The 13,882-nt window shown below is 34.9% G+C and overlaps 1 protein-coding gene across 1 annotated transcript in view; it reads right to left on the bottom strand.

The window, feature by feature from the left end:
* pls3 (plastin 3 (T isoform)) overlaps positions 1 to 9,186 on the bottom strand; it is a 63,301-nt gene extending 54,115 nt beyond the window's left edge. The window contains exons 1-3 of the mRNA XM_056471751.1: positions 9,026 to 9,186; positions 7,852 to 7,944; positions 5,775 to 5,938 (exon numbers count right to left, since the gene is read on the bottom strand). Of these exons, the coding sequence (XP_056327726.1) occupies positions 5,775 to 5,938; positions 7,852 to 7,912 (225 nt within the window). The 5' untranslated portion in view covers positions 7,913 to 7,944; positions 9,026 to 9,186. The remainder of the gene's footprint in view (positions 1 to 5,774; positions 5,939 to 7,851; positions 7,945 to 9,025) is intronic.
* Positions 9,187 to 13,882: the final 4,696 nt, after the last annotated feature.

The following is a 13,882-nucleotide window of genomic DNA, read 5'->3' as shown; positions in this document are numbered from 1 at the left end:
CTACTCTTTTTCAAAGAACATCCTGGGATTTTTAATGACCACAGAGTCGGGACCTCTGTTTAACATCTCATCTGAAAGACGGCACTCACTGAGCAGTATAGAGTCCCCGTCACTATAGGGACCCACACAGACCACAGGTTGGGTGCCCACTGCTGGTCTTACTAACACCAATTCTGGTAACAACTTAGCTTTTCATGTGATCTCCCATCCAGGTAATGACCGGGCGCTGCCCTGCTTAGCTTCAGTGGGTGCCCATGTGAGAGCTGCAGAGTGCTTGCTGCCGGATTGTCTCTGATGCTGTTTATGCTGCCTGCCTGACTACTCTTTAATAAAGCTGCTTTTAGAACTAACCCCTACATCTCCATGCCCCATCATCACAAGAGTTACCCTGAATTTTATATGCATTTAGTGGGCAGTCCTTACACATAGCCTCAGAAGTGACCTCTTAACAAAACATCTAATGGCAAAGTTTAATGTAATGTTATATAAGAATATAGGATCAACAGATCTTAAACAGATTATTCATAATTCTACAGATGAGACCCATGCACTTTTTTAAATACAAATTATTTGTCATGTCATCATTCTTTAGTATTATTAATATTACTTTTTTTAATTACTTAATTTTGAATAGATAATAGATATATTGTCTATTGTTGACTGTGCTGAAAGATGCTGCTAAATATGCAAATAAAAAATTTGAAGCTAAAATAACACTTTCTGAACTATTTGTGTTTAGAGTTGTTAAAACAAAGTAGAAACCTTTTTTAACTTATCCAACCTTTTTTAATTTATTAAACATATGTCAACATCTTTTTAGAAAATTTATTCTATGGGATGAACATGCTTCAATTGATCATCAGGTCATTGACAAATTAATTTTGGACACATTCGACTTGAATTAAGACTGAACAGACCAATCAGTGTGTGATTACAAAAAACATACCTCAAGAGCATTTTAAAAGCATGTATTTTTATGTGGCTGACGGATGTCTAATTTCTCTTACAGTATTGCTCTTAAGTTCTTATCTTCTCTCACAATGTGATATGCTCTAAATGCACCTCTTATGCACCCTTAATATTTTTATTTATTTTTTTGCAATCACAGCGTTGAATGATTATGTAGTCATGACATCCATTATCATGATTGCTATTAGAAATTTTATCAATTGTGCAGCCCTGTGTTCTGTCCAGTCTGCACAAGAAATCAGATAAAATCCAATAAACTCCAATAAATTAAGTACAACCCCAAATCAGAAAAAAGTCATGTACAGTATGAAAAACTCAAATTAAAAAGAAATAGTGATTTCTATATTTACTTTAACTTGTATTCCATTGCAGACAATACAGCAAACAGTATTTAATGTATTCCTCATGATTTTTTATTGTTTTGTTTTTGTTTTTGTTTTTTTTTTCTTCAAAATAAACATATTACAATTTTGGTTCTTGAAAGACATTTTAAAAAAAGTTGAAACAATGTAAGCATTTGGTCACTTTGTAAGGAATGCTGGCATTTCTTTTTGCACTTAAAGGACATTTAGGGACTAAAGACAACAAGTAATAAAGTGTTTCATTCTTTCTGGGTCGGGACTACAGACATGCCAGTCAAGCACCTGTGTCTTCTTCCTGACAAAATTTCCAGTTACCTTTGCCAAGGGCACTGACACAACCATGACAGAAACAGTCTGAATGATTCTTTGGGACCTATCATACACCCGGCGCAATACGGCGCAAGGCACGACGCAATTGTTGTTTGCTAGTTTCAGCTTGGCGCAAGAGTCGTTTTAAGATTTTGCGCCACGCTGTTTAAATAGCAAATGCATTTTCATTCATATGTGCGCCCATAGGCGTTCTGCTCTAAAAAAGGAGGCGTGTTGAGGCGCATTGCTAGCGCGTTGCTATTTTGAGGAACTTAAATAGACTGTTGAATAGACCAGATCAAATCAGGTCTATAGTCCAGCACAGAGCGCGTTAGTTGTGCGCCTCGCTTACATTGCTTAATACACACAAGGGTGTACAGAAATACGCAAATATCTTTACAAATGAAAAATAATTAAAATATTGAGGATGTATATATATATATATATATATATATATATATATATATATATATATATATATATATATATATATATATATAGGATATGATAAGGATATATATATATATATATATATATATATATATATATATATATATATAGGATATGATAAGGATATATATATATATATATATATATATATATATATATATATATATATATATATATATATATAGGATATAAATATAAAGAATTAAAATTTTACAAAAATATTATGTTCTAGCCCAGTCGTTCCCAAGGTGGGGGTCCCCGGCGCAGGGGTCGCGAGATGATTTGTTTTTTTTTTTTAAAGTGGGAACATTTTTTAATTTAATTCAAAACTTGTTAAAAAGTGTTTGCAGAAAAGACTGATAAAAATAAAAAAAACATTATATATATATATATATATATATATATATATATATATATATATATATATATATATATATATATATATATATATATATATATATATATATATACATTTTAATTAAATGTGTAATTTTGTCCCAGACATTACGAGATTACGTCAGCGTCAATCACAATCAAGTTACATAAATCACGCGCAGCAAGACAACGTCCCGCTTTTTTTTTTTGCTGAAGCTAAATGTGTTTTGAGGCTACAAATACATAATACCTGCTTTAAAAATGAAACGGTGGTTGATATCCACAACAGAAAAACCGAGAGAGGGAGAAAATTCACAGGTGAGGCCGGTTGATGGTGCGAAAACTGCAGTTGCGGAGGGAACATCCGAGAGGGCAGCGGAGGTCAGTGAGGGTGAGCCGCAAGAAATGCCCTCCACTTCTGCTAAGGGTGGAGCCCGCCAAGCCCATTACTTGGACCCGGCTTACTCCAAAACAAGAAAATACAAAAATGAATTTATTAAGTATGGATTTGTGTGTCAAGTCGTAAACGGAGTACAACATCCCCAGTGTGTAGTGTGCTCTGAAGTCCTTGCTCACGAGAGTCTTAAGCCGGTAAAAATGCAAAGACATCTGAACACTAAACATCCCAATCTAGCTGCTAAACCTTTCGAGTTTTTCCGCAGAGAAGAGGGAGAGTTACGACCACTTAACACGAGACTGTTTTCAACTCTCTGTAATGAAATGGGATCAGAGCACCAGTGCCTGCTGCTCCACACAGAAGTTCGCTGGCTATCGCGGGGCAATGTGCTGAGCCGTCTGTATGAGCTGCGAGATGAGGTGCGCATTTTCCTCACTGACCAAAGATCTCCTCTCGCCGAGCACCTCACTGATCCTGGCTGGGTTACAAAGCTGGCATATTTGTCATCTATATTTGAAAAACTGAACGGACTTAACATGTCACTGCAGGGCGAAAACACGAGCATCCTGTCTCTTAATGATTAAGTGCAGGCATTTGTGTGCAAAGTGAAGAGGTGGAAAGAACGAGTGGAAACTGGGCGCATAGACATGTTCACCACACTAGACGAATTCCTCGAGGAAAATACATTGAGTGTGAATATTGTCAGGGAGTCTATTACTGACCATCTCCAAACCCTTCTGGATCATTTTAACAAGTACTTTCCAGAGGAAGGTACGCAAGAAAAACACGATTGGATTCGATCCCCTTTCAGTGCCACCGCAAACCATCTGACGTGTGACACGGAGGACGCGCTGATTGAACTTTCATCTGATCGAACCTTGAGGACACTTTTTGACTCAAAAACGCTGGAGGAGTTCTGGATTTCGGTGAAAGATGAGTACCCGCAGCTTTCCAAAGCCGCTTTGGATACACTGATGCCATTTGGATCAACTTATTTATGCAAGAAGACTTTCTCCGCTCTAACTTACATAAAAAATAAACATAGATCGCGTCTTAACGTGGAAGATGATCTCCGTGTTGCCATCTCCAAAACTAAACCCAGACTGGATCTGCTTTGCTCTGCTTTGCTCAGTCGTGGGGCAGCAAAGCATTTATCATGGGGGTCGCGGGCTAAAAAGTTTGGGAACCCCTGTTCTAGCCTACATAAATATTAAAACCATACCTTCATGCATTCTTCATCTTGGGGGGCTTTTTCAGTTTATTCATTACAATTTGCTCTTGTATAATACTATTATTATTAGCAGTATTATTTATTATATGCATATTTATATTTGTTTTATTGAAAACAAGCTTAGATTTGCCCACCTGTCAGGTTTTAGACCGGACCGGCATAGCATGTGTATTAGGATATAACTCAGCTTTTCGACCACACTTCGTTATTATTGTTCATTTATTCGTTTGCTGGAAATTAGAACTGAATTTAGAAATAGTTTTGAAACAAATCTTTGCGCTTAACAAACGAAATTAATTATGTATAGGCTAATAGATGTCTGTGCTTACAACATGTTTCCCTATCAACGAGAGTGAAAGTGAAAGTAAATAATGAGGAGGCTCATTTCTCATTCTGGCGCTGTAGATGCTCTGTTTAACTGTTTTATTGCTAGTGAAGCGTTCAGTTTTTCCACTTACAAAGTCCACCATTTAAATAGCAAATGCACCATGGCGTGAGGCAACTGACTCTTAAAGGGAATGGGAGATGAGACTCTGATTGGTTTACACGCCCTTAATGCATTTGTGCCCTGCGCTTTGCACATGGATCGTCAAAATAGAGCCTTTTCTCTTCTTTGTTCCGGAGCATGTGGTGTCAATTTCTCCCAAAAAGTACCTGAAATACTGGTTAATCTGACCACAGAACATGTTTCCACTATGTGATGGTCCATCTAGATGCCTCTGAGCCCAGAGAAGTCCACGACACTTCTAGACACTGTTAACATATTCATGTTTGCACATTACAGTTTTCACTGGCATTTGCGGATGGCACAAAAAATTGTGTGCCAAAGCAGTCCTGAGCCCGTGTGGTGATATCACTAACAATGATGATTCTTGATGCATTGCTGCCTGAGGGCTCTGAGATCAAAGTTGTTTAGCTTAGGCTTGTGCTCTTGTCCTTTACGCACTGAAATTCCTCCAGATTCCTTGAATCTTTTAATTATGTTGTGCATTGTTGAAGGTGAAATATCCACACCTTTTCAATATATATATTCTTTGCTGGCGATCCTCAGCCACTTCTTTGCTCCTAAAGGACTAGACCTTTCTTGGATGCAGCTTTTGTAAAAAATCATAATTATAATCACCTGTGTTGATCAAATCACATCATTATTTAACAAATTACTACTTTTAATTGTTATTTGAGTTTTCCATACTGTCCCAACTTTTTTGATTTGGAGTTGTACATTGAAAAATGTAAAAAAATAAATAAATAAATGAAAATTTTATGATTTTATATCTCATTGTTAACCTATTACAAACAATATATACACTTTAAAAATATTATTATTATTATTATTATTATTATTATTATTATTATAAATTTTTTTATACTACTTTAATTGTAATACTTTGTAATCAGTTTTGCAAAACTTCAGTTTTGAAGACCGGAATTTTTTTATGGAAAACTATGGGAAGTATTGTAAATTAACAGCATTGATTCAATTATCCAAACCACTAAAATGGAAAAATAACAAAAAAAAAATTGCACCTAGCATAATTTTTTGCATAGTAAAAATGTATTGAATTTATATATATATATATATATATATATATATATATATATATATATATATATATATATATATATATATATATATATATATATATATATATATATGAAAGTATATCCTCTGTGGACCTACAGAGACAAACTCATCAAAGCTGATCATGTTGTCCTTGTTTTTGTCACCCTCTTCCATCAGTTTCTGTATGATCTCTCGGACTTTGTACCCTGGCAGGGGTAGATTGGCTTCTTTGAAAAGGTCATGAAGCTCATGGTCACAGATGAAGCCATTGCCATTCAAATCTATGGAAAGAAATGATAAGAAAAGGTTTGTTTGACTTTTCCAACAGGCAAGCAACTGTAATGTTGTTTACAATATTGGTTTTGTATATATATATATATATATATATATATATATATATATATATATATATATATATATATATATATATATATATATATATATATATATATATATATATTTATTTATTTATTTATTTATTAAGGACACTCTATAGTTTGACAAATGTTGCTGATGTTGGGCAACAGAATGTACTTTTGAGGTTGTTTTAGTCTAGAATGTAGTTGTTTAGATTGCAACTATGAAGTTTATTTATAAGGATAGTGTCTATTTTAAAATATTTATAATTACAGCAAATACAGCCCAAATACAGCAACAAGCAGAGGACACTCTACAGTTTGATAAATATTGCTGCTGTTGGGCAACATAATGTACATTTGGGGCTGTTTTAGTTAAAAGTGTTGTTACTTAGATTGCAACTATGCAGTTTATTTATATCGTCACTGGTGGGACACTAAGGCACCCAGTCTGTGGCCTCGTGCCAACAACGCAAGCCTCCCACCAGTGCCGATATACAGCCACATCGGACTGTTATTCATGTGATTTTATATATATATATATATATATATATATATATATATATATATATATATATATATATATATATATATATATATATATATGTATATATATATATATATATATATATATATGTATATATATATATATATACAGTGCATCCGGAAAGTATTCGTAGCGCTTCACTATATATATATATATATATATATATATATATATATATATATATATATATATATATATATATATATATATATATATATAGTGAAGCACTACGAATACTTTCCGGATGCACTGTATATATATATATATATATATATATATATATATATATATATATATATATATATATATATATAAAAAATCACATGAATAACAGTCCGATGTGGCTGTATATCGGCTGTATATATATTATATATATATATAATCACACGAAAGCCTGAAATTTTTTTTTAAATTGTTGCAAATTTATTAAAGATAAAAAACCTTACAAATCACATGTACATAAGTATTCACAGCCTTTGCTCAATACTTTGTTGATGCACCTTTGGCAGCAATTACAGCCTCAAGTTTTTTTGAATATGATACCACAAGCTTGGCACACCTGTCTTTGGGAATTTTTGCCCATTCCTCTTTGCAGGACCTCTCAAGCTCTATCAGGTTGGATGGGAAGTGACGGTGTAAATTTGTTACAGAAGTTATTTTGTTAGTTAAAAATATTTCAACTGAACTTTATTTATTAGCACCATTCATGAAGCAATTACAACTCCATATCAACATGCTATAAATCATTAACTAATAAATTAGCATAAGCTATGATAAATGTTTTTTCACTGTCAATTTAGCTTTATTACCTGACTGCTAACAAATGGAGCCTTATGGTAAATGTTAACAAACAGCAAGACTATAATAAATCAGAATTCAAACATTTGAAATCAATATCTGACCCTAATAGCACGTGAAAATGTGTGTTTGAAAATTAAAAGTCAATTAACATTTTATATTGTGTCCTGTTTCACATACCATCCATCTTAAAAAAAGTAATTGAAAACAGAATTAGAACTACAAGCATGGGTAAATAGTGTTAAAAAACAGATAACACATTACATAAAAAAAAATAATTCAAGGTTGAAATCAGATGCCAAATTTGAAAACATACACTGTGCAAGTTCTTATTTTTGATTTGCACAACTATAGCTGTTGTCATCTATGCAAAGAAAATAATGATAATCAGAAGACATCACAAGATATGTAAAGGAAAAAAGACACCTTAATGGGCGGAACACCAAGTTATGATTAGAGTAGACAAAACTGGTCAGACAGGAAGAACACTCACCAACTTTCCCAAAAGCCTCCCGCAACTCCTCCAGCTCTTCTTTGGATATCTTACCAGCCATCTCCCAAAAGCTCTGTTAAATACAATGTTGTTCTGTAGAAAGAAAGACAGAAAGTTTGTTTGAATGTCTGTTTTCCAACAAAGAAACTTAGAAGTGGCTCTGTGCAGTAAAATTACAAGACAAGCAAATGGCATGCAAATATTTAGGCATGCAATATACTGTGGTAGCAGACTATATTTGGACAAAATGTATGTTGGAAAGGACGTGCCAAAGCACATCCTTTTGAATGCAACCTCACTATGTTTACTAGTTTACAGGTTTTTAGCATTTCCCATAATATCTTCCATTGTGTTCAAAATAAGAAATTAAATTAGACAGGTTTGGAAAAGGTGAAGACTGAACTATGCCTTAGTTATCCCTACATAAAGTGAGAAGATCAAGCCACAGCCAAAAGTCACTCTCTAAAAAGCATCTTTATTTTAGCCACTAGTTGTAGTAGTAGTATATTGAAAGCACTTGGGATTTTTTAGGACACATCTGCAATGGTGTTTGCCATCCTACCACACCCTGATGGAACAGCAAAAAAGTTGAAGACTTCTTAAAGCAAGAAAAAAAACCAACGTAATATTTGACGGTACCTTAATAACTAATTAGTCATCAGTTGAAAATTAATTAATCTTAATTTGATGAATTTAATAAGATTCTGCAGTTCAAGCATAGACGTAGTATAATTTGACTATGGTTTGTTTATGGACAAATCTAAGCAACCAGATAATCCTGTGTAGTGACTAGATTTCCAGTGTTTCTAAGGACTGCCAACACTTCATGACTGATTGAACAATGTGAAACTATAAAATACTAAGTAAAGCAAATCTTGACCATGTGTTCTATCATAAAAAAAATTATATACCAGTCAAACAAGAAAAAAGAAAAAAAAAACTTAAAAACCCTTTTAAAAAACTGCTTTGAAATCTCAGTTAATAAAACATTTAGTACTACTATCAAGCTGCAAACAGATGCAAGAAATGTGAATTGAAACAACATATGGCTTTTACAGATGCTGTGTCATTAGCAGCACGGCTAGGAAAAGAGACGGGTTTTCAGTGTATAAAATTAAGAGACAATGTAGAATGTAGAGAGAGATTAAACTTAAAAAGAGAAAAACAGACATACCGTCGATCCTGATATGTGCTGTGAATGGAGCTTTAGGCACCAGCAGTGGCAACAGAGGCAGTATTCACTCCACACCCTTCAATGCTAATCTGAAACACCAGCATTCCTGACGGCCTCACAAAGACCTATGGCAGCAAGTCATAACACTTCCTGACAGTCTAGCAGTCGGCTTGTCTGCCGAAGAGGGAGGAGGGATAGGCAGGAACAGACGGAAAAGGAGAGGGGGAGGGTAAACATTCCTGATGTGCTTTTTTTTTACTTGGAGCATTTTCATCAAAGATACTTGAACAACGCAATAAAGTGAGTGAAATGACACGGGAAAATGAAATCACATGAAACAGTACTTTGCTTTAAAAAGTTGCTTTAGAAAATGAAAATTAACACTGAACTGTTAGAAAAATGCTGTTGAAGGTTCAGCTAATCTCTTGCCATTTCTTGTTTTAGCAGAAAAAAAGTAAAAATAAACAGTATGTTTATTATGGACTAAAAAATCCTGTAACTGGCAAATGGTCTGCAAATAGAGTTGAAAGGGTCAGAAAAAAACAAGACTAAACAAACTAAAACAAACAAAATGTTTGCTGTTAATTTTACAACTAAGATGCCTGATGTGAAACTCCCCGAAAACAGATGTTTCAATATGTGTGGCATGCCTGCTGAATCTGCATTTGATTGATAAGATCAGGAGCAATAGCTAATAGAAGGAAGGAACTGAAAGCTGTGGTTATCCACTTACTTACCTGGGTGTGTCACAAAAAATAGGGTGTATTCCAGAAAGCAGGTTATGTGACATACCCAGGTAAGTTTAACTGTAGTCTCTTTTAGACAGGTCAGTGTGTCGATAGCACAATGAACAGCAATAAATAAAATAAAATAACATAATGGCAAGTTCCAATCCCAAGTCAAGATCCCTTTTCTCTCTCTTGGCACCCCATAAATCTTTGTGCCAATAGGCCAACTCTGCAGCAAATGCCCTTTCAACTGCAACCCATTACTGGGAATCACCCATACACTCTTATTCACACACATACACTATGGCCAATTTAGCTTATTCAATTCACCTATAGAGCATGTTTTAGCCTTGTGGGGGAAACTAGAGCACCCGAAGGAAACCCACGTGAACACGGGGAGAACATGCAAACTCCACACAGAAACAGCACCGCCCGCAAAGCAAACACAAATAGAAAAATGCACTGCAAATCCTCACAATACATATAGCACGGACCACAATGGAAATGTTTCAAGTGGATCAACTGAAAATGTAGCTGCAAGCAGCAATTAAGGGGCCAAGCACATAAAGAATATATTTTGCTCATTTTGGACTTTTTTTAACACCACACAGTTTATAGAATTTAAAAGTTTTTTAGAGAACTGTGATTAAATTACATAATGAATTCTTTAAATGAATAATGCAGCCTGGTGAGCTTCAAATGTAGTGCGGAGCCTGATGTAGGGTGTCAATGTTTAAATGAGCTTATAGGGAATTGAAGATTAATTTAAAAGGGACTTCAAAAGAATCGACTCTTTAGATCCGAACAAATTAATCATCCAGCGATCGTTTGATCGGACAGTTGACTACAACTACAGATATTGCTAACCAAACATAATAAAAGCTCTTTAATATTTAAGCAGTGTAACAAGATCTTAGTTTGAGGCAGTAGATTCATAAATCTGCATAGGCATTTTTTTTAAAGGGCACCTATGGTGAAAAATCTACTTTACTGTTTACTGTTTGGACAGACATATGTGTAGGTATAGTGTATAGACCGTCATATTGGGGTGATATAAACACACCCAGTTTTTTTTTTTTTTTTTTCAATTTAACAACATAACGGTGGACTAATTGGAGCAGTTTTGAGACTGACCGCAACATGAAGTAGGAGTGTAGGCCCCCCGCCCACCGAATTGATTGACAGCTGCGTATTAACATGTCTCCGTAGTAATGCGTATAATCATATCAACAAGACAGGATGTGCGCAAAGCAACCGGGATTAAAAGGTCTGTTCAGTTTGCTAGGATCATCAATCATTATCAAATATGATCAAGAGTGAATTTTACAAGTTTACAATGTTTTAAAACAGTGCGTGTTTGTAATGAATTACAACGATTTACTTCAGACTTACTTCATCACCACAGCCGCGTTTCGGAACAATTATAAAAGTAGACGCTTCAATCCCAGTTTGTGGACATTAAAGGGCACCCATAGTGAAAACTCTACTTTTCAAGCTGTTTGGACAGACATATGTGTAGATATAGTGTAAAGACCGTCATATTGGGGTGATATAAACACACCCAGTCCTTTTTTTTTTCAATTTAACAACATAAAAACGGTGGACCAATTGGAGCGGTTTTCAGACCGACCGCAACTTGACGTAGGAGTATGGCCCCCCCGCCCACCAATTGATTGACAGCTGCACGTATAACCATGTCCCGATAGTCACATGTATAATCATATCAACAAGACCAAACGTGCACAAAGCAACCAGGAATAAAAGGTCTGTTCAGTTCGCTAGGATCATCAATCATCATCAAATGTGAGTAAGTTTCACATATTTAAAATGTTTTAAAACAGTGCATGTGTGTAATGAAGTACAGCGATTTACTTCAGCTTTACTTCGTCACCACAGCCGCGTGTCAGAACAATTATAAAAGAAGATACTTCAATCTCGGTTTATGGACGTTAAATCAGGTTTATTTTGTACATTAACATAACAGATATCCATACAGCAGTGGATATTAACCTGTATCCTGTCACATTTGCGTGCAAAAAGAGTGCAAATCTTAAAGCGCTCTGTCTTTCTGTGTGTGTGTGTGTGTGTGTGTGTGTGTTTGTTTTAGGGTATAGAAGGACAGATTTCAAGACTTTTCTTAGAGAAATGAGGACCCTGTCGTATAGGAGGACAGTTTGCTGTCCTCATAAAATAAACCCTCTAAAACCTTTTCTCAGCGTGTTTTAATACATAAGAAGTGGTTTTCTAAAAAGTCTTTTCATACCAAAAACCTGACATATGTTGTAAACCTGTGTGTCCGTCACTGCCCCCTATCGGTTGTTGTGGTCCCTGCATGCAGCACACACAAGCGCGGGAAATTATACACAAGCGCGGGACATTATACACAACGCGGGAAATTAGACGCTAATTCAACTCTGCGCATGCTCATATTAGCATTATGCATTTTGATTGGCTGGATGGGAGAGAGCTCCTTGGGTCAACACCTGATTCATTTTATCGTGAGATCTGAAAGAGCAAGCTGTGGGAACAGGTAAGAAATCAATTACAAACATTTTAATAGCTTTAAATAACAAGTATATGTATAATTATGGTTTATTTAGCCGACGTTTCTGTCCAAATGGACATACAAAGAACAACAATACACAGCTGAACTTGACTGTAAAAGAGTTCATTCCACGAAATCATGGCCTTTTGGCAAATTAAAAATCAAAGAAAGTTTAATCGATTTGTTTTAAATATCCATGTAATGAAGACAGCTTAAAAGGACAAGAAATTGTAATTACGCTACGTATTTTTTTATTGTATGACTACGTATCTACCTCTGACATTTTTTTTCATGCCTGTTACAGACGCATGCATTATGATACAATAGTTTTAATTAGAACAATTTTATAGTTTTCATATGAGCTGTATTTTAGTCCCTATTTTCACTGGGATTGTTCAATCTTTCATTTGTCTTTCGAATGACTAAGAACATACAAAGTTTGGAGGGTGATCGCATTTAAACTAAGAAAAAACTATACATGTCGAGAGAGAGAGAGAGAGAGAGAGAGAGAGAGGGAGAGAGAGAGAGAGATAAAAAATGAATCAAGAGAGATATAAAAAAAGGCACTGTCAAAGATACAATAGGGTTATAATGGAAAAATATAAATTTGCATTATATTATTAATTTGCACTCTAAAGATCAAAAGACGGTTTTACACAGGGTTTAGACTAAAGCAGGCTTAGGCTTTAGTTCAGTTAGGACATATAAGTAGCTTTTATAAACTTGCTTTAGAAAAATACATTACTAGTGTGCATCTTAAGACAAATCAATGACACTGACATATTTTAAGATCTGTCAGTGGAAGTTGCTTTTAGTTAAAACAGCTTAGACATGCATTTTAGTCTTTGAATGCATTTTTAGGCTCTGTCTGTGAAACTGAGAACTAATGTTTTAGGGTATTGAAATTAAACCCTTGTGTCCATCTGTTTGTCTCCGTATGTCCCCTCACAGAACTTAAAATATGTTGATAAACTGACAACATGAAAATGTTGATTGTGTTGTTGCTGTTTACACTTTTGTTCTTATATTTCCTTAGGAAATTGACATGCCACGGAGAACTACTCCCCTTCAGGATGCAACTAATCACATCCTTGCTAGAAAAGACAAAATTTCAAAGTTAGAAATTAAATATATTAATCCAGTGAAAGGTGAGTGACTGACACTGCAGGCTCGACTGAGAGGTTAAACATCACTGGTTCTTGAATGGATGTTATGACCAGTGGTTTTTCAGTCTATGATTATTAATTGTACAAACATCTATATAAATGAAAGTAGTATTCTTAATAATATTTTGGTTAATGGGGGTTATGTCTGTTGTATTTTATCCTTGGCAGTCACTAGCAGTGATTTTATAGGAATAATTGATGATGATTATTTGCAGTGCTGAGTTATATCCAGTGGATAGTTTGCTACCTCTGTGTCTCTAATAAGGTTGTTTCTGCAGGTCGTGGTATCTTCACTTCAGCTGCTTTTAGTCAAGGAGAGTTTGTGGTGGAGTACCGAGGGGAGCTCATTGATGCATCTGAAGCTGAACATAGACGAAAACTATACCATAAAGCATGTTCAATCTTCATGTATGAGTTT

This window comes from Danio aesculapii, chromosome 14, assembly GCF_903798145.1.
Source record: "Danio aesculapii chromosome 14, fDanAes4.1, whole genome shotgun sequence".
In the NCBI taxonomy this organism is placed as follows: domain Eukaryota; kingdom Metazoa; phylum Chordata; class Actinopteri; order Cypriniformes; family Danionidae; genus Danio; species Danio aesculapii.
The sequence above is the reverse complement of the archived record's forward strand: the minus strand, read 5'-3'. Positions and strand labels throughout refer to the sequence as shown.